At 56.7% G+C, this 20,911-nt stretch overlaps 1 protein-coding gene across 21 annotated transcripts in view; it reads right to left on the bottom strand.

The window, feature by feature from the left end:
• Positions 1-20,911, bottom strand: part of Ncor2 (nuclear receptor corepressor 2) — a 155,753-nt gene that overhangs the window by 29,471 nt on the left and 105,371 nt on the right. For all 21 annotated transcript variants that reach the window (XM_087903637.1, XM_087903632.1, XM_085678758.2 and 18 more), the window contains 5 exons: positions 20,435-20,497; positions 10,423-10,565; positions 5,688-5,835; positions 4,032-4,085; positions 2,545-3,151 (listed from right to left, as the gene is read on the bottom strand). In XM_087903637.1, coding sequence (XP_087759763.1) covers positions 2,545-3,151; positions 4,032-4,085; positions 5,688-5,835; positions 10,423-10,565; positions 20,435-20,497 — 1,015 coding nt within the window. The remainder of the gene's footprint in view (positions 1-2,544; positions 3,152-4,031; positions 4,086-5,687; positions 5,836-10,422; positions 10,566-20,434; positions 20,498-20,911) is intronic.

Genomic DNA, 20,911 nt, shown 5'->3' with positions numbered 1-20,911 from the left:
CAGATGGCCACAGAGCCTTTGTGCTGGCTCTCCTGTGCTCAGACGGCTTCCCCTCTACACTTCACTAAGACCAATGGCCATCTGCAAGCGTTGCCTCCTTCAGAAGACTCACATACACCACCCTTCCTTCTTCTCACTTCACCAGCCTCACCAGCACCAAGCACTCGGGAACTGGGGCCCTGCTAGTCCTGCGCCCAGTACCTCCAGGAGCCTGCCCAGTACACGCTGCACCAAACACCACAGGCCTGGCCCCTGGGTCCAGGGTCGGAAAACAAAGCAACTCTCGGGATACGTGTGTCTCTGCCTACTACAGGTGGGGAAAGCAAGCTGGGCGGGGGCGGGGTGCTTTCCAAGGCTCCTCCTCTGAAAGTGAGGGGACTGCAATCCAAGCCTCCTGGCAAACTCCTGGCAGGCCAAGCTCTCCCAGAAGCCCGAGTCAGGCCTGATGGGCTCACCCAGAGTTTACAGACAGCAGCCCAGGCTGATGGGCCAGCTAATGCTCTCATTTCTCCTGTCATCCCTGACCCCCCATGGCGTGGCTGGTGAAGGACCGGTAAGCTTCTAGCCAGGAAGTCTAGCTGCTCCCTGAGAGCACAGGTGAGCCCCAGGGCAGCGGACTGTAGGTCCCACAGGGCCTGATCAGCCAGGTGTCCTGAGTTCCAGCCCGGAAGTTAAACAGCAAGCAAGAAAGCCGCCAAGCACCAGAAAGGGAGGAAAGGCCATTACTGGCTGGTGCTACCAGAGACGGGACTGGAACTGAGGAGGCACTAGTCTAATCAGGGCCTAACAAGGCTGAGGAGGGGGCTAGTATTCAGGGTGGCACCCCCAGGCCGATGAGCCTACCGTCCAGACACTGGTGCCACCTGCGGCTTTGTGGCACTCTCATCTCAAAAGAGACCTGGTGGTACCAAAGCTGACATGGGGCCATGTGTCCCCTGCTGTGCCTGACAGGACACCGGGCACTCAGAAACCCGCTGGTCAGCTTCTGCTTATCCAGGACCATCTGTTGCCCATCTGCTGAATGTGGGCCCTACCAGTGAAGTCCTCAGGGAACACCTAAGGCCCACAAAACATCCACCTCAGATCTACAAGTCTCAAGGGGAAAGGAGAGCCAGGGGAAGCAGGAAAGGCCCTGTGTGGGCCGGTCTGAAGGTCATGGTCTCCTCCTTTGCTCTGCCGGAATTTTTCAGAGACTTGAGAGAAGAGAAAACAGACTCTGCTGTTTGCAGTCAAAATAAACAGAGCACACTGCCTCATCACAAAACATCTCCTGCAGCTGCCCGGAGGCGGGTGGAGCCATCCAAATGTGATCAGGGAAGGGTTTCAGGCCTGCCCTTGAGTGCCCAGATGGTCCCGCCTAAAACATGGTGCCTCTGGGGCAGGGAGGGTCCAATCAGAATGCTCCCCAAAGACTGGTTATCACTTCATAAATGAAGCTGGGGTGACTGCATGGTCAGGGGCCTCCAGTGTCTGGGTCCTTGATGGGATCATGTCAATCAATGTCCCTACCGCTGGCATCTTCACTGCCATCACTGGACAACCTGATTCATGTGGTCCTGCATGCACCTGGCTCCCTATGTCCCAGACCTAACCTAGGGCCCCTGTGCATGAGACCTTGTTGGGCAGCTATGTTGATGTCATCCTTGAAGGAAGTAGGAATTTGGATAAAGAGGCGTCTGGGAACAGAGTGCTGTGTCTACAAGTCAAGGACTCCAGGGAATCATCAGCAGTGAAAGATGCTGGGTGGGTAATTTTCAAGCTGTTGGATGGGCTCGACTCCATGACACCTGGATGTGGACCTTCTGCCTCCATTACTCTGATTCTCCCAGCCACCAGGTCCGGTTCACAGCTGGTGGACACCAACTAGCACAGTCTCTGCCTGAGCCTTCTATGGCCACCTCACTTCTAGATCTCAGCTCCAGGGTAACCCAAACAGGTCTTCCTTCCCTGGTGGTGGTCTGAATAATAATGGTTCCCATAGACTCGTATTCACAGCTTGACCACTTAATTCCCAGGGAGTGTCCCTATTGAAAAGGATTAGAAGGAGGTGTGGCCTTGTTAGAGGAAGTGTGTCACTGGGGGGTGGGGGGTGGACTTTAAGGTTTCAAGAGCTTAGCCAGGTTCAGGCTCAGTATCAAGTGTGTGTGTGTGTGTGTGTGTGTGTGCGTGCGCGCGCGCGCGCACGCGCACACGCGTGCACTGCCTATGGAGAAGGATGAAGCTCTCAACTACTTCTCCAACACCATGCCTGCCATGCTTGCTGCCATGATGGATGGTATGGACTATACCCCTAAAACTGTAATCAAGCCTCCAACTAAATATTTCTAAGAGTTGCCTTAGTCATGCTGCCTCTTCATAGTGACACAATAGTGACTAAGACACCTCCACTTCTGGTCTCAGTCTCATGTTGGCCCCCACAAACCAGCCACAGACTTCAAGGCAGGCAGGGCCACCTGTGTTGTCTTGGCAGATGGAGGGTGCTCCCCGTATTTGCAGAACATACAAGAACCAAAGCTTACAGGGAGGACCGCCCAGGGTTCTCACCTGCCCTTGTCACCTCCCTCGGGCTCGTCCACCTCGTCAGCGCTGCAGGTGGCACTGGAGTCACTGTCCTGGGGGGCACCCGAGCCGGAACTCTTGGTTGCAGCAGCCTTGCTTCCAGCCTCGTCCACCTTGAGTGGTGGCTCGGACACAGCCTCGACGGCCTCTGTGCCCTTGTCCTTGTCCTCGGGCTCCTCCTCAGCCTCCTCCTTGTGGTCACTCTTCACACTCCTGGGCGGCTCCTCAGGGGCCTCGGGCTCCTCTGTCTTTCCCACATCGATTACCTCTTCACCCTCAGATTTCTGCTCCTTGGCATCATCTGTCTGAGGAGCTGCAGCCACCTGGTCTTCCTGTTCGTCCTCGGGAACAGCAGCCGTGGGTGCGGTAGGTGATGGGGGAGCTACTGGGGATGGTGGACTACTGGCGTCAGGGGCTGGGCAGGGCTCAGTGGGGGCCGTTGCAGGTTCTTCTGGCGGAGGGACAGGTGGCTGGGTGGTAGCAGGCAATGCCTCAGTGCTGGTGGGCTTGGGCCCATTTTGCCCAGTGTCCTTGGTAGCCTCCATGCGTGGCGATGGGACACTCTCGGTATCAGAGCTGTTGTTGACAGCGGCTAAACGCAGAGGAAAAGCAGAGGGGGATGAGCTGCTATGTGGGAGGTGACAACAGTCCCAAAGAATACCAGAACAGCCCCGGGCTCCTACACACCCAGGTGAGCCTTGTCTCTCCCACGTCCCTAAAGACCCTTCCTGGGCTGCCCAGCTTGCAACTTCAGCTTCTCCATCATCTGTTCATAGACTGGCCAACCTGTCCCCTGGTCTCCAGTAGCCAGTGCCCTACAGGGCCAGTCCAAAGATAGCCTCAAGACAGGCCTTCATCTGGGTCTGAAGACATAATCTGAGCTCCATTCGACTCAGGGCCCAATTTTTGGTACTCCCATGGGAAACTCAGGGCTTCTCTCAAGCTTCAGTTTTCCCATCCACAGGACAGGGTACCAGACGGCCATGGAGGCCAGAGAGCAACTGTATAGGTCCAGGGACCGTAAGTGCATTACAACATGGCTGATAACGTAAGCACAATACAAGACCATTGCATAGGAACACTCCCTGAAGGAGCATGTCCACTGCTCCTGCTCCGCGGGTTTTCCACACTGTGTGTGTACGTGTGTGTACACGCATGTTGGACTAAAGCACCAGAGACCCAGCTGCAGCCCTGACTCCATAGTTTTTTCTCATCTTTGGGTCTCACGTCCCTCCATTTTCTGCAAAACAGACACCTGGAAACAAGGCTGGGGACAGAACAGGGAAGAGGAACTGGAGCAAACCCAAGAGAGAAAAGCTAAGCAGGGCACACTGACCACAGCACGGGGAACAGACACTGTGCACAGAAAAACGCAGAGGGCAAAGCAGCACAAGGTGAGGCACAGGGAGAGAGATATATGATCTCACACACCCCCACACCCCCCCCCAGCTCAGCCACAGCCACATTCTTACCTGGGCCACTGCACTCCCCCACTCTGGGAACCTCATTCCCAGAGGCCTGTAAGGCTGGAAAGAGAGTTAGAGAAAGAAGGGTTAGAATTGAGGTGGTAATAATCCTGTGGAAAGGTAAGGGGTGTTGCTGACGGAGAGCAGGGGGCCCACAGCAGCTTCCATAGGACCTCCTTGCTCAGCTCCCAACGGAGGCCCTGGCCACCCACAGCTATGGTGACCTGCAGCAGCCCGCACAGGCAAGGTATGTCCGTCCAGGGTCAACAGAGCCCTGGCCAGGTGCCAGGGACACAACCCAACGGGAGTTTCTGTGGCCTCCAGCCTTGTCAGTCAGTCCCCAGCTCCTTTGGAGCCGAGAGAAGGACATCCCCACCCCTCCCAGAAATGGTCAGTAACACCAACAGGGAACTGGCCATGGGCATGCAGGGCATGTGACCCTCAGAAACCTCAAGATTGGGGTTCTCCTTGGCACACTGACAGGTAAAGAAACACACAGAGAGGTAATCAAGTTGCCTGGGCCACAGAGTGCATGTGACCTCTGGGCTTCCTCCTCACAGCCCAACAACAGGACACAGGAGGCTGAAGCCACTGAAGTCCTGTGGACAAGCAGACAGGGCTCTCTTGGCTGCGGGTGTCTACTACTCGCCGTCAGGCATGTCCACACCAGCAGCCCTCAGTCAGGCAGGGGCCATGACAGCTGTGGCTGGGCCCCACCCTAAGTACTTCCCAAGTACTGGGAAGGACTAGCTAGAGGCTCAGCTCTGCACTGGGCCAGAGACACTCCACCGGGTACTCTGGGTGTTCACCAAGCATGCTCACGGAGTCTGACACAGTGGGCACTTCACAGCCCACACATCAAGTGACAGGAAAGAGCACAGGCCCCTTCCCCTGGAGGGCACAGAGCACAGGGCTGGGACCAAGCTGCCAAACCAGGTCTCAGGAGACCCGGAGTGACTTCTCCACGACAGTATCACCGCCTCCTCGGGCTGTGGAGATAGAGATGAGCCTATGACTGCCATGACCATTACCACACAAGGAGGTTCTAGGTCAATTGGTTCCTGTCCTGCAAGGGCAGGGCCTCGCACAAATACCTGCTAGACCTAAGTCACATCATGGTCCCCAGGGAGGTGTTTCCCCACACTGAAGATAGGCCCAGTGCTCTTGGGTATGAGAAGCTAGCTGGAGCCTTCCACCCTGCTGTCCCAGGAATCCCCAGATGATAAGAGAGGCCTCAGAAAGCCTGTCCCTGCTCCTAAGGAGGTTGTGACCTCCCCCTCCCCCCAGTATCTGGGGCTCATAGTCACTCCCTACTCTTGCAGGCAGTTCTGTCTCCACAGTGGTCCCTCCATGGTATGTCCACCTTGCTCTTGAGGATGACTGGGAAGACATTCAATAAAGGGCTCGGGTCTTTGTCATGAGCCTAGGGCCCAGCCTGGGTGCTGAGAGGACTTGTGGCCTGGCCTCCGGGGGTCACTCCAGGCCCTACAGTGAAAGCATGTGAACTATGGGGAGGCAAAAGAGAGAAACCAGCCTAGTCTGGGCTCCTCTGTGGTCAACCCCAGGCCTGGCCCAGGGAACCAGGGAATGCTCAGGAAGACAGACACAGAACAGGGTGTGCATGTGTGTCCACTCCCTCCCTTCTGAGGACAGCGACTTCACCTTCCGTCTCCTCGGCCAGCTCTTCCTCGTTGGCACTTGCACCAGACGCCTCCATCTCCTCGTCCTCGGCGGCAGGCGGGAAGGCTGTCTCCTCACTTGCTGCTGCCGGGGTCTTCTTCTTCTTCCTCCGTGCGTTCCTTTCCTTCTCCTGGGACAGGACAGCAGCGGTCAGGGCTGGAGGTGGAACATGCCTGCGGCCCAGTCAAAGCTACAACCTGGCTGCATCAGAGTGGCCACACAGGCCAGGGCTATTTTTATCATAGAGGCTTCACAGTGCCATGTGTCCCAGTGGGACACTGGGCACGGGCTGGGCCAGCACGGGAAGGCCACAGTGTCACAGTGCACACTCAGGGCACCGTGGCTGGTAGAGGAATTGTGAATACAGACTCAGCAAACACAACAGGGCCACTGCCCTCAAAGCTAGCGACACACACTAAAGGACTCAGGGGACTGACCAGGGGCCACGGCGGGACTAGACAGGGATATAGAGGGCACAGGGCCAAGTCAGCTGGACGGGTGATCAGGTTTCTAATGGAAGGTGACACCTGGAGTGCAGGTCTGAGCACAGAGGAGCATCCAGGCAAGGTTCTGGGTGAGAGAGGCCTATGTGCAAAGACCTGGGGTGTGGATGACCATGCTTCGGCCTTGTCTTTCCCCAATCCAGCAGGGCCAGCTTTTCTCTCCCAGCATGTGGGCATTTAACATCTTCTCCAGGCTGAACTTCTGTGCCCCTACCTTGGGCTGGGCAGAAGTCCACAAGAGCCAAGGCTTCCTTAGGCTTAGTGTGCAAGGCAGAGTCAGTGCACAAACAGGTCCCAAACTGACCAGGATTGCCTGTGGGGGTCACTCTGGATCTACCATGGGGCATGGTGCAAACCAGGTCCAGTATGAGGCAAAGGGTGTGGTCTGAGGTGCCTAGTGGCACCCCTGGTCCTCATTGACGCCCCTGGTTCGGCACCATCCAAAGGGGAGGAACAGGCTAAGTGGGAAGCGGAGTGTGGAGGGCAGAGACACAATGCACCGAGGATCTTCTCGGGGAAAAGACTGAAGTCAGGAGAGGGGAACACAGTAGCTGGTGAGAGACAATAGCTCTGCTGCGTCTGGCTAGTGACATTTTGTCCTGGAAACATAGCACACCCAGGCTCTGGGGCGATGGCCTGCTGTCTCCACTGCCACAGAGCACAAGGCCCTGAGGTACAGACGTGCCATCTCAAGTCTCAGAGACAAGGATCCAGGGACACAGGAACAAAAGAGGAAATACGTGCTGCCCGCTCATCACCACCTTTAGGCTTGTCCTGACTATACACAGACCTCATGAGACATCTGCCCTACCACCTACACCCACACAGGGCCTGGTCTTGGCACCTCCCAAGAGGCCCAGGCTCCAGTCTGCGGGCACAAGGATGCTGTGGCATGTGGCTGGGGATCCCCTTCCTTTGTCTATCTTTAGCAACAGGAACTAGGCAGCAGGTTGCAGGGATACTCACAGGAAACGGGAGCTCACTGGCCTGCCAGAGCCATGGGCAGACGACACAGCACACGCTGTGTTTCTAGAGCCTACGGAAAACCCAGCCATAGTCTCAGCACCAAAGGATTGGTAGGTAGGCCCATGAAAGTGACATGTTGGAGATACAAACACAAATTACATCTGGCATTTACTAAGTACCAGAAATCTGCAAGGCGTAGTCACGTGACTGCACAGAGCTACCCTGCTTCCAACACTCCAGGCATTCCCTAACACCTGGACTGGGCCCTCCATCTCTAGTCCTGCCACTCGGCATGATCTCAGTCTGCTTCTCCAGCCCCCATGCCGGCCCCAGGGACTTTGCACAGGCCGTTCCCTGCCTCAGCACCCTTTCCCCAGATCGCGGACACTCACTTCCTCAACTCTTTGCTCCAACGTCATCTCCCCAGAGGCCCTCTCTGATCTCCCTGGGGGGAATTAACCAATGCCCTCCAACCCTCACTCTCTCTAGATCCCTGCCTTAGACCACGTGCTCGAAGTTCTTGACCAGACTTAACTCCTCATCGACTGGGGCCTCTGCCTGCTCTGCCTGCTTAGCTCCCCACATGTGGAGTAGAGCCAGGCACTCCATAACCATGTCATTAGACAAACGATCCTCAGAGACAATGACAGCAACTCGGTGAGGCAAAGCTCAGAGCTAAGGAGGCTGCCTGCTAGAGTTCAAGTACATCCCTGCCTGGAGCGTCTCCCAGCAGCCACAGAGAGAAGATTGCAGAAGGAAGCCAGGCCAGCAGGGCCGAGACCCAGATGACACACTGAGCAACCTGGCGGCCGAGCCCTGAGGGCCAGGACACAGACAGAAGGGCAGCCTTCGGCCACATGGAGGGGGAGGGAGACCTCAGAGAGGACAAGGCTGCCAAATGTTACATAACCTGCGACAAAGGGCTCCGCCCGAGCTCCCGTTTCCTGATGAGTCTCCAGCAGCCATGTGCAGGCCAGGCCTGGGGTGAGCAGGAGGGGGCACCCACTGACCTCCTGCCCCCTCCCCGCCCCCACTCCCTGGGTGGCCCAGGGTAGTGTGCCTTCCTGCACTCAAATGGTGCTGGGCCAGCAGCCACACAGGACTCACAGGTAGAAATGACCCTCTTGTTCTTGTGATTTTCTTTTTTAGACAGGGTCCTATAGCTCAGGCTAGCCCTGAACTCCTGATCTTCCTGCATCAAGATGCCTGCGTGCTGGGATTATGGACATGGACCACCATGCCCGGCCTGACCACAGTCTAGGGGCAGCCTGATGTTGAGGGGGTAGGAAACAGACAACCCATGTCAGGGGTTTCTACAAAGGCCAGCTCACATACTCGCACAATGGGGTACTTGCCCTGGACTGGATTATCTGCTCTTGAGGTCGGCTGGGGAGGGAATCAGGCAGCCTCTACAGGCAGCCACCAGGGCAGCTGCCTGAAAGACAAAACCAGGGACAAGGACCCCCTTCTCGAGCACCTCAGCCCCCTTCTCAGCTCAGTAGCTCACCCCACAATGGAGTAGCCAGTTCCTCCGGAAACTCCATCCACACCTCTGCCCTCTAGACACTAACCCTGTCCTATTCGGTGACCTGGGCCAAATGCTGGACACTCCACAGTGGACAGCAATGGCTGCTCACACACCCTCCGGTAAGGGCATCCCTGTTTTATTTATCACACAGCTGGAACTGAGGCCTGGAGGCCAAGCTGTGTGCCCTGAGCACCAACCACAGGACAGCAGAGCCAGGGTACAGACCCACTGGCCACGAGCCCGCTGGACTTTGGAGAGAGTAGCTCAATGCATGCATGCCCGTGTCCATCTCCCACCTGGGATAGGCACAGGACACTTAGAAGACACCTGTACCCTGAGCCTTCTGCCATCAATGCCCCTGGACTGGCAAGTCACCTCACAACCCCTTCCTAGTAACTGCACTGGAATTTCTGAGGAAGACCCTCTCCCTCAGAGTCCTCGGAGTCTATTGTTATCCCTCTCATTTTAGTAGGAGAAACTGAGGCAAAGAGGACAAGACACTTGTCCAAAGCCACACAGCCTACAAGTGACAGACCCTAGATTCACACACACAGGTCTCCTGGGCAGTGTCTATCAGCACAGAGCCCTTGGTGACCATTGCTGCATAGTGACTGCAAGGGCCTCACATAGCCAGAGGACAGGGTTGAGATGTAAGCAGCAGGGAATATAACTAACAGCAAGAGGCAGGAAGCCCCACGAAGTGCTTCCCCTCCACAGGCACCTCTGTTCTGACCCACAAGACCACCTGCAGTCCTTCACCTTCTGCTCGGGTCACACAGGTACCCAACTCACAAGCTCAGCTCTAGCCCCTCTCTCTAACCCACTGGGTACTCAGGTTCACTGTCCCATTGGGGATCCTTGGGGGCAGAGGGAAAAGTCCCCCAGGAACATGAAGAGTTGGGCAGTTATACACTCAGAGGAACCTGAAGTGGAAGCAATGGCTGGGCCACGGGGATGACCACTGCAGCCCTAGTGGGCTTCTGCACGGGGCCAGAGGAGAGCTCTGGTGGGATGCCGCTATCTCTGTAGCATGCCATACCGTGGTACTGCTGTGCAACCTGCTCTGGGCCTTGCAGGCTGCAGGAAGAGCAATGCACCTTCAGTTGCGTGGAAGTCCGCAAGATTTTAAACCCATGGAAGGATGGATGCAAGGCCCCTCCTAAGCCTCTGACCACAATGGGACCTTGAAGCAGGGGTGGCAGAAGCTGTGAGTGTACACTTCAACCTAGGTGGCTAAAGAGCCTTGCCAGGCCCCAGTTTTTCCAGCCCTAAGATGATGACGATCACAAGTGTGTCCAAGATGAGAGAGAATCGAGGGACGGCAAGAAGACAGTGGGGTCTCCCCAAGGCCCTCCTGGCTGTGGCTGCCAAAGAGATCCTACATGCACCTCGCAGTTTTCAGTGTGGGATGTGTCTGGCCCCACGACCTCCTCCGGACTCTGCGTCTTGGACCCTTTCTCTTTCGCTGTAACCTTAATGCCCAATGGGGTAGCCAAGCATAAGCCAAGCTGCTTACTTAGGGCTCTTTGGCCTCTGGGTCTCCAACCCAGGGCACTGAGGGCGGCGGCGGATTCCTGGCTGAGTCAGGGCCCAGCCCACCCGTACCTCCCCATGCAGGCGCCAGGCAGCCAGGGGCCACTTGAGGGAGGCCTGACTGTGGGAGGCCTGGCTGTCCACAGTCCCCAGGGAGCCCAGCCCATGAGTTCTGGCCCAAACTCACCATCTTTAGCTTGTGCTGCTGAAGGATCTCATCCAGGTTCTGCCTCTTCTTGTAGTTGAAGTAGAAGTTCTTACACTGGGACACGGTCTTGGATCCCACCATGCGGGCGATGGCTGACCAGTTCCTCCCATGTTCCAGGAGGCCTGTGGGTGGAAGACAGGTGAGGGCTCATTCCAGTCCAAGACCAAGGAGCACGGACAGGGATCAGGGAAACGATGGTGGTGGTGAAAGGCATGGCCCCAAGCGAGGCCTTGTTTAAGATTCTAGGGGGCAGAACACAGAAGTCTCCCCCTCCCCCGTTGGGCGGGAGCTATGGTGACCCAGCCCCGGCACTGCACAGCTGCAGCGAGGCCTCAGGAGAGCCAGGCTGTTTTCCGGTCTCACCGTAGGTGAAGGGGGAAAAAAGCAGCGGAAGAGCAGAGGTTGGAGTAGGGCCAAGCTGAGGAAGGGAGCAGGGTGAGCTTGAGCCCTCACACTTAAGGGGCCACACCAGACTCGGGGTCCACCTGGCCTGGCCTGGCTCAGCAGCCAAGGATGGATCTTTCTCAGGTCACAGCTTGAGACCACATGGGGAAGAAACCCCAGCTCTGCAGGCCGGCCCAGCCCACCAAGGCCACAGACCTCCCTGTCCGCAAGCTCCAAGCTCCATATGGAGTGGACATACACCGTTCAACTCTGAGGCCACAAACCCTGAGCTGGAAGGCTACTTGGACCCTCTGTTCACACCTCAGCAACCTTCAGTGGGCCCCAGCTTCCCTGAAGGCAAAGCTGGCCACTTTCCCATGGCAATGCCAGAACCTGCCCCTGGGGGTGGAGGTTAGGAGGCTGATCGACAGTGCCAGAACCACTTTGTAATAAAGCTCAGACGACTTCCCATCACTGGGCTTCAATCATTTTCCTCTACACAAGTCAAGTTCAAGCTCAACACCAGGCTGTGACTGTAACTGTGGGGGGGGGGGGGAAGGGGAATAATGAGGGGAGGGTGGACACACAATGACTATCCATCCTCACCCACCCCCTCATTCAAACCCCAGTTGGTGGTGGCTTACAAACAAAGGAAACAGCAAAACCCCCAAACACACCAGCAAGTGGCCCCCTAGGTCTGCATAGTATTGAATGAAGTCTGTCTTGCCCCGCCCCCACACCCTGGTCCAGACTGGGACTGTGAGTTTCCCACCCACCTCAACCCAGCTCAGAAGTGGGTCTGAAGCCTCCGCTTCCCACTGTAGCAGCCTCAGGGGCCCCATGGTATGGGGGAGGCACCGGACAGCCAGGCCACCTGCTGGCCTGCAGTGACCACAAGAGCCACGTGGCTCCATAGCTGCTTCTCAGGGATCCTCAAGGACAGGAGGCAGGGAGGGCCAGGGCTCGGGATCAAGTGTAACTCAGCTCCTGACCTTTCCCTCCACCCGCGCCAGCAGCAGCTGCCACTTCCAGAACCTGGCGGCTGGGGCTGCGTTTATTTATATTTCCCGAGCGCGGGCCAGGAGGGCCCAGCAGCAAACACGTCAGGCTGCCGAGGGATCGCAGGCCCGGAACCCCAGGGCAGGTCTCCATTTGGAACTGTTGGGGGTGGGGTGACCCTGGGGAACAGACATTTCCAAATTCAGTTAAGTCAACAAGGAGTTGGGCGGCTGGGTCCCTTTACTAACTCAGCTTAAAGAAGTAAGGAACGGACAGGGTGGGTGATGACACTCGGCTGTTCCTGAACACATGCAGTCATCAAGGATCACTGGGCAGAGGTGTCGGGGAGCCCCTCCCAGAGCGTGCCACACAGTCCCGGGAAGACACAAGCTTCCCCACGTTGTGGTGCCGTGCACAGGAGCTTCACATCCCACAATGTGGACTCAGCCTAGCCGCTCTGCCCACCCCGGGGAGCCCTTCTGAGAATGCCCCAGCCAAGCCTGGAGCCCAGATGAGTGCAGCCTCCTTCTAGGAGATCGTGGCTGCACCTAGAAAGGCAAGAGGCACCAGGGAGAGGGGAGCTGTGGCCACGGGTTCAAAATTCCAAGTCCTCCCACCACACTTCCAGCCACAATTTCCTGTAGCCCCATCAAAGTCACTGTCACCAGTCAACCCCACCCTCCAGCCCAATCCCCAGCCAGGGGCCACTCACATCCTCTCATCTGTGTCTCCCCCTCGGCCAAGTTTTCTGGAAACATCCGGCTAGAAGGATGCTCCAGGGAGTGGAGCGGTGATCAGGAAGGCTGTGGCAGCAAGGCTGCTCAGGGCTTCTTGCTGATATGCCCTGGCTGTAGCTCCGATCACATCCTCAGGAGCAGTGAGGGTGAGAGCAGGAACTGGGGGCGGGAGCTGCTCACCGCCCCACGGGGCCCAGGACTCCTCCAGCCGCTGCCACCAGCTGCCTCAGTGAGTAGAGCGGTGCCCTTCCCGCTTGGGAGGGGGGTGAGGGCAACGACAGCGGGAAGTTGTCAGTTCTGTATGCTGGGTTTCTCTGTGCCAGGCGTCACCAGTGTGCACGCGGCATCCGCAGTTCTTCCAGGCACCAGTGTTCTCAGGGAGGACACTTGGGGAGGATGCTGGCGGGGAGCCCCCAGACCCACCAAGCCACATGAAATCCAAAGCCCTGGGCAGGACGAACCGGACAGCTGTGTCCCTAAGCGGCCGGGCTGCGGGACCCAGGGCTCCGCGCTCAGCTCTTCTTGCTGCCTGACCCAGCGAGCCGCGTCAGGACTGAATGTGACCTCCAGACGCAGCAGGCGGGGGCGGGCGGGGGCCGGGCACAGGCCCAGGTTCGGCTGGGCGGGCCAACTGGCATAGGCTCCCTCCCTCTCTCCCCATCCGTGGCAGCGTCAGCAGCGGTAAGAACAGACTGAGGGATCCAGAAAAACAGAGCTCCCACCCCCGGCAGGCAGGGAGCAAGCAGCCTCTTCCGGCCGCCCGCCAGCCAGCCTTCCCCGCCAGCCAGCCGGTTCCACCTGCGGTCGCACCCCCCCTTCCTCACAGGCCCCCAAAGCCTGGACCAGCCTCCCAGAGGGCTGTGGGTAGCCAGGGCTGGCTAGCTTTCTATGGGGATGGGGGTTGGGGAACTTGGAATCTGCTTGGGAGTATTCTGACACCAACCATTTGGGGTGGGGGGAAGGACCTGGGGGCCCTGGCTGTCTCCTACATCCTCTCTTCTCTGAGAGCACCTGCTGCAAGGTTCCAACAGCTCCCTGGAGGACAAGACAACCGAGCTGCCTTCTACAACAGCATCCGGTCAGGCTGACTTCCACAGCCAGCTCGTCCCTCTAGCCCTTGCCCTTCCATCCTGGCTCTAGAAGCCCAGAGGACAGGGACACACAGCTCAGAGCTTTCCTGTATCCCTGGCCGTGTGCTCAGCCACATCCCAGGCCAGCTGGCAGAGAGATCTCCAGACTGCTGAGAACCCAGGTCTTTCCCATGGAATCCCACTGTGCTCCACAGGGGAACTCCGAAGGGGGCCTATGAGAGCATGCCCCCTGTGGAAATGTCAGTGTGTTCCTGGAAGGAAACCCAAAGGCTCCCAAGGTTGAGGAGCCCCAGAAAACAGACAGTTCTACTGCTCCCAACCGCGAGAAGGTCCCAGGATATTTGCATATGTCCAGGAAGCATTCTGGGCCTTGCTCCTGGCCCTCAGAGGGGTGTTTCATTCCATAACATCGACTCCCCCGACCAGCTTCTCTGCTGCTCCCATCCACAACTGCTGCCCTTCCACCTATGGGAGCTGGGGCTGCAAGAGACACTCAAGAAAAGAAAAGAACAAAGCTCTAGGCACCCGAGTGTCTGAGGCTGGGATCCATGAAGATCCCATGAGTATCTATTCTGGAAGAGGGGTTGTGGTCAGTCCTAGGGATTCCTGAGTTGGATGAAGTGTCCCCAACACTGGGCGCACTGGCCCCACGTGCTCATTGCGACTCCTGCTCCAGTCTGCCTTGCGGTCTCGGGTTCTCCCACCCCACCTCTAATTTCTAAGGAAGGAGTTAGAGGCAGCTACTTAGGAAGTGAAATTGGCCAAGACAGGAAGTGAGGCAGGGGGCCTGAGTCAGGGCCTGAAGCTGGCAGAGGACTGAAGGAGCCCAATAGCCACAGTGGGGAGGAGGAAATAGTGGCCATGATGCCCACCTGGGGCCCATGAGGTGCTGTGACTGTCCCAGTCTGGATTCCCTGCACAGGGGTCTGTGTGTAAGCATCCAAGTGCCTCTCCTTCCATTTGTGTCTTGGGAACATTCTAGAACTCTCACCTGGGACAGCACATGGGAGAACTGACTCTCCCATAGTCTCCCAGCTCCTCCCAGGAAGAAGCTTAGGAGGACACCCCACCTCAACCCCTACCCTCACAGTCACCTCCTTAGACTCACTCGCAAAACAAAACCTTAAGAACAAAAAGCGAGAGAAACACTCTCCCTGTTTGTCCTGGTCCTCCAGCCACATCCTTCTTCAAGAAACGCTGAGCCTGTGCTGGACGCAGGGGATGTGTGGTCACTAAGCGCCAGTCTAGGCAGGCGCTCAGAGACCTCCAGTGTGCCTGTGGGGCACAGGGAGTCCTGTGGGGGCACCAGGGGATGACCTCACCCTTGAACCTGCCCTGGCCACCTTCTCATCCTCCACTCTGCTTAGATCCACCTCACTCTTGAGATCCCAGCACTTCTACTTGCCAATTACCAGAACAACAGAGGTACTCCATATCATGCCAGACACTCGTGAGCTAGTCAAAAGGGCACCACCACCTAAGGCTATCTGCCCACCTCCAGAGCCACAGACGCTCTGGTCTGCAGGGCACAGAATACCCTGTCCCCAGTGCCTTGGCTGGCTACACACCTGGGGAGGGATGCCTCACAGAGGTATACTCCTCAACCATGCCACTTTCTCATGGGCAAAGCAGAAACTAATTACTCATGGGAACATGGGGTCACTACCTGTCTCTTCCCAACAAGGAGTCGGATGCTGGCCCAGAGTGAGAGAAGGCAGGAGCTGACAACATCTCCTTTAAGACACTGATGAGGGACCAGAGTCCAGCCCCAGTCCCATGTCTAGCAATACCTGAGTCGATCGGAAGGAGCCCTGCTCTCTCCAAGAGAATCATCACAACACAAGAGGCCAAGCAACTCCAGACATGCTCCTCCAGGGCCATCTCCATCCTGCCTATGGAGAGCTCTATCCCTTCTCATTAGCTGTTCACGTGGGCAAAGCCCAGCCCTGCAATCGTGGCCTCTGAACTCAGCGCACCAGCCGCTGGCTGGGCACACTTGACCAGGCTACCTCACTGCTGTGCACAGGGCCCCCTAGGAGATCCACAGTGCATTCTTGGAACAGTCAGCCTGGCCTGGCAATGGGGATGGCATGAACTCTGATAGAACAATGGCTAAGCACCTCCCCATCAGGTCTAGGTGCTCAACTATGAAAAAGCTGAGACCAGACCACACCCACCGGAAGGCAGGGTTCGCATGGGAGGGTGTCTACTGAGCAGTGCCTCCACTGCCTGCCCTGGAAAAAGTATGCAGTGCCCTGGTCTAAGCAGTATAGGGGCTCCCTATCCTCCAACCACTGGCTTTGTCCAGGATCTGAACTCCAGGCCAGATTAATGTCTCCCTGGGGAACTTGAGGTCATTGGCCCAGTCCTGCAGGCTGGCCTCCCACTATGGCCCTTGAGCCTGAGTATAAGCAATTCCTTAGGAGGTAGCTTCCTACTCAGGCTCCACCTAGTATGAGCCCAGGAGGGCAGCCCCCTCAGCACATACACCACACAGAGACACTGGTTGCCAGATTCCAGTTCTATCCATCCTCTTCAAATAATAGCCAAACACCCCAACTCCACTATTGTTATCAAAGCCACTGTAGCTCTCCACTGCTGCCTGTCACGACTCATTGTCTGGGTTCCTAATCGTCTCACTTGAGTGCACCGCTCCCGACACAGGGCTATCTGCTCCACTGGCTGCCCTCCCTTCCTTCCTTCATTACTTGGAAAAACAGTAGCCCTGGGGACCAGCCGATGTACTCTCCTCACCACTCAGTCCTGCTCGGCAACTAGAGAGCCTGGGTTCCAATCCCAGATGCCCACTTCTCAGCTACGTGATCTTGGGTAGCACACTCAACATCTCTGGGCCTCTTTCCTTATCTGCATAACAGCAGCTGCCTCAGAGCAGAAGTGAGATGAAGAGCCTTCCTCCATGGTAAGCTTGCCCTCTACTTGTGGCTCGACAACTGCTTGGCAGGCCATGCCCCTGCATCACACCCTCAGGATACAGTGAGAATCAGCCCGTGCTTCAGGTACCCACTCAGACCAGATTCCATAGAAGGCCGAGCTGAGACTCCAGCCTGTGTGCTGACCTGCAGTCTGCCACACTGAGTGCCCACTGTATACCAAGGGCTGCACACGTCTGGCTCCTTCCACCCTGGTGAGAAACCTGGAAGGCAGATCTGCCCGCCTCTTAGAGAAGATAAACTGAAGCAGAAGTGTGGAGGCTACCAGACCAAGGAGCTGCAGAGGTAGGGGGCAGAGAACGGGCCAATAAACCTAAGGTACCAGGATCTGATATGACGGCATCAGAAGGTTAACTATTGACTAATTATTCACTATTTTTTGATCAATAAAGTCACATGGATGTGGCTGGGCTGAACAATGCTTCCAATGTAAGTTTTGTATCTACCTAGAAGTTATGCACAGGGAAAAGGGCCTGTGGAAGCAACAGAGCGAACACGGGGCAAGATGGCTACTCTGATGGGGCGGGCCAGCAAGGAAATCTGTGTCTAGGTGTGGTGACGCACTTCAGTAACAGCACTCAGGAGGCAGGGGTGGGAACTTCTGCGAGTTCAAGGCTTGCCCTGGCTACAAAGAGACCTGGGAGGGAAGAGGGAAGGAGGGAGAGAGGGAGGGAGGGAGGGAAGGAGGGAGGGAGGGAGGGAAAAAGGAAATCCGAATACAGGCCATGAGAGGATGGAGGCCAGTCCTGTGAGGTCATCACCTGAAGCGGGTGCAGAACCTTCCCCGGAGGCCTTGGAAGAAACATGGCCCTGCCCCCACTTCGACTTGACACCTCTAGCCCCCTGAGTGAAGGAAAGAAACAGTTCCCATTGTGTTGGAGTCAGCGACTAGTCACAGAGATGAAGAAAGTGAGTGGTCGGAGATCACACAGACAGGAAGTCCAACTGGGTTTGTCTTAGGGCTGGGTTCTTCTGCAGCTGTCCTTCACAGCTGGGCTGCAGAGGATGCTCGGTGGCTCTGGGGACACCTGGCTGCTTACCTGCCTGGGTTCCCCGAGGGCCTGGCTCACTGTAGGCTCTTACCCCACACTGAGCCAAGGATGGGTGAGTACCATCTGCCTGGGACACAGCTTGGCTGGGGTCATTTTCCTCTCTGAGCTGTCAGCACTCTCTCAGCAGGGTGCTCTGGAACATTCTTAGCCTCTCACCCCCACAGGCAGTGGAAAAGGAGCTACCACGGGCTGTGCGCACCTGCCTCCCCACCCCCGCCTCCGGAACAGCCTTCAGCAGCCACTGTGAGCAGGCATAATTGTCCAGATTGCTGTAATTCACAGCAGCAGCCCGCGCTGGCGCTCACGGCGCTATTTCAAATGTCACTGAGCAGGGCCGGTGCACATGGGCCCCAGGATCACTGGGGACAAGCTCTCGGCCCTCCCTGCAGGCCCTAACCTTGAGACAGTGGCATCAGGGCACCCCATCCCAGCTGGTGAGTCATCCCACCCTCCTCCCACCTCCTGATCTGCCCTTCCAAAAGGAAGAGAGAGCGAGCAGCCTCCTGGTGTCAGGCAACAACAGCTATGAGCCGTGACAGCATGAGAATACAGAGAGATGTGGGGGAAGGAGGGCACCTCCCCGAGCAACTGCATGGTCAGTATGTTGAGCCCCACATGTGGACAAAAGCAAAGGTGGTCACATGACGTCCACAGCAGCGTGCACAGCCCAAGGCAGGGACAACCCACCACTCTGTCACCAGGTGAGCCCACAGGCAAAGTGTGTGTGTGTGGGGGGGGGTGGGAGTGGGGATGTCACACTCCATGTGGTTCACGTAGCCCTGCAGCCTTCATAGTTTTATGAGGAACCCTGAACACAGTGCTAAGTGAGTGCAGCCAGGCGTAAGGACTACAGCGGCAGGCAGGAATCATTCCTGTAAGTGTCAGGGCGAAATGACTCCCAGCCACAGACCGGAAGTCCATTAGTGCTGCCTCACCCTTGGACTGATGGGCAGGAGGGACCGATAATTGGTATGGGATTTCCATCTAGGGTGTGGGAAGTTGTAGCACGCCATTGTGGGTCTTTGTAGGTGTGTTTTGTTTTGCTGTTTGAGACGGGGTCTCATGGTGCCCATGCCGGCTTCCCACTTGCTACATAGCTGAGGGTGACATTGAACTCACGATCTTCCTGCCTCTGCCTCTCAAGTGCTGGGATGGCAGGCGTGTGCCACAATGCCCAGGTTAACAGACTGCTTTTCAGTGGTCAAGTCTGTTACACGTACTTTTCAGAGATTAAACCAAGGGAATCGAACCATTACGTAAAGACTCTTTAGAATTCATGCCACAAACCACAACGTAGACATGCGCACACACAAAAAAACCCAAAGAACTGGCAACATGGCCCCTCTGGGGTGACTGTATACCGCACCCAGCCAGCTAGAGACAGTGGTTTCTGAGCAATGGTCCTGTCCACCTTGGGTAAGAGAGGGTACAGGCCAGCAAAGACACATGTCCAAGTGGAGAAACACTAAGAGCATCCTCCTGCTCTCAGGCAGTATGGACATGGCTACTGAGCCAATTAGACCTCAGCAAACCCCACAAGTGAGGAGCTGGGTCTGAGAACCAGGGCCACAGGTGGTGGTGGTAGCGGCTATGTTAAAGCTCCAGATGAAAGCAATTGGTTCGCACCGCCCACACCACAGACTGAACACAGCAACCTCGGTCACAGGGCAGGGCCTAGGCAGAGGCAGGGCAGGGGCAGAGCGTGAAGAATGAGCGGCCTGGGCTGGCTCCTGATCCTCAGTGTATCACTTCTGGATCTATGGGAGACCTTCAGCCTCAGCTCTTCATCCATGATAGGATGCAGGGACAGGAGGGGACGGGAGCGACTTCTCAGAGAGGAGTCAGGGTAAGAGAGGGCTGGCAATAAGGCAGGAGTCAACTGCGGTGCCACACTCAAGTAAGCAGGTGGAAGTAGGGACAGATGCTCACAGCTGCTAGCTCTGGGACCGTCAGTAAAAGTCGCCTACCCTGAGACCCTTAATGCCTGACTTTCACTCTTATAGTCGTCCTGGATAGCACTCCTATCTTAGGGATAGGTAAACTGAGGCTCAGAGATAGGTCACCAAGCTGGAAAGTGAAGGCCTCAGCCATGCTGAACGCGGTTTCAGGGGAGCTTTCGATAATGTTACCAGGGCCTCAGGGGAATCCTCTCAAAGGCCAGGTTCTAGTATCAGGGCTCAGAGAGGGGCTGGGGATAGGAATCTTATTTTGCTAGTAGGGTGTAACCGCGAGGTGCCAATCTTGGAGGGTATGATGGCCTAGCCCAGCATGTCAGCTTAACACCAGTTCAGATGACCCCTTGAATTCAGATGACCCCCTGAATTTGATGTAGACAATTCCATGACTGTCCCCACAGCTATAGCCCCACGCACTGCAGAACACAATAAGAAAACTCAGGCACAAACTCCAAATGTTTGCAGAGCCCAAACCTGCACCCCGCATGGGAGTCCTCGGGACTCCGTATGAGAGCCACATGCACATTTGTGTGATGACAAGAAGCCCTGAGTGCCACTGACGCTGTGGCCCTGTCTTGACAGCCAGTGAACTGCCACTCCACCAGGACCTTGTTCAACCGCTGTCGCTGGCGACTGACGCACCCAGCCTTCAGGCTGCTGAGCCGTTCTAATTTCAGGTACACCCTGCCCACCACTCACAGAACAGACCCAAACTCTAGCAGGTCCAACTGGGGCTCTTGAGCCCCTGATCCAGGCCAAATGCATCAGCAGTCTTGCAAGGCACTCTGGTGCCTGGGACTGCACAGTATCGCAGCACCTTACCTTTCTTGGCTGTCTCCATCTCTTCCTCAGTCCAGCGAGAACTCTCGTTCATCTCCATGGAAGCTGAAAGGGAGAAAGGCAATTGGTGGAAGCCCCACAGATTGCATTCCCTGCAGTTGGCTCTGAGCCAGCAGAGGCCTAATTCAGCTACCCCTTAACACAGAGCCTAATCCTCATGCTAGGGAGCCGGGTGCTAAGCACACGTAACCCCACAGTGCACTATGGAGAGGTGATCATCTGCTATCCCCATTTGCAGACAACGACACTGAGGTGCCTAGGGACTGGACCACGGCTTCTATCTCTATATGCACTTTGCTAGGAAGGGAGTGGCCCACCTGGGGACGTGGTCACAAGGGTAAGAGAGGGATGATGAGCGGGAACTGCAGGTAGACAGGGTCAGCACTGTGCGCAGTAGGCCATTTCACGCCTCCTTGGGCCCAACCTTCTTAGAATCTAGATGCCCAAAGCCTACTCCAA

The sequence above is a fragment of the Myodes glareolus genome, chromosome 2, assembly GCF_982192425.1.
Source record: "Myodes glareolus chromosome 2, mMyoGla1.1, whole genome shotgun sequence".
NCBI classification, from domain to species: Eukaryota; Metazoa; Chordata; class Mammalia; order Rodentia; family Cricetidae; genus Myodes; species Myodes glareolus.
The sequence above is the reverse complement of the archived record's forward strand: the minus strand, read 5'-3'. Positions and strand labels throughout refer to the sequence as shown.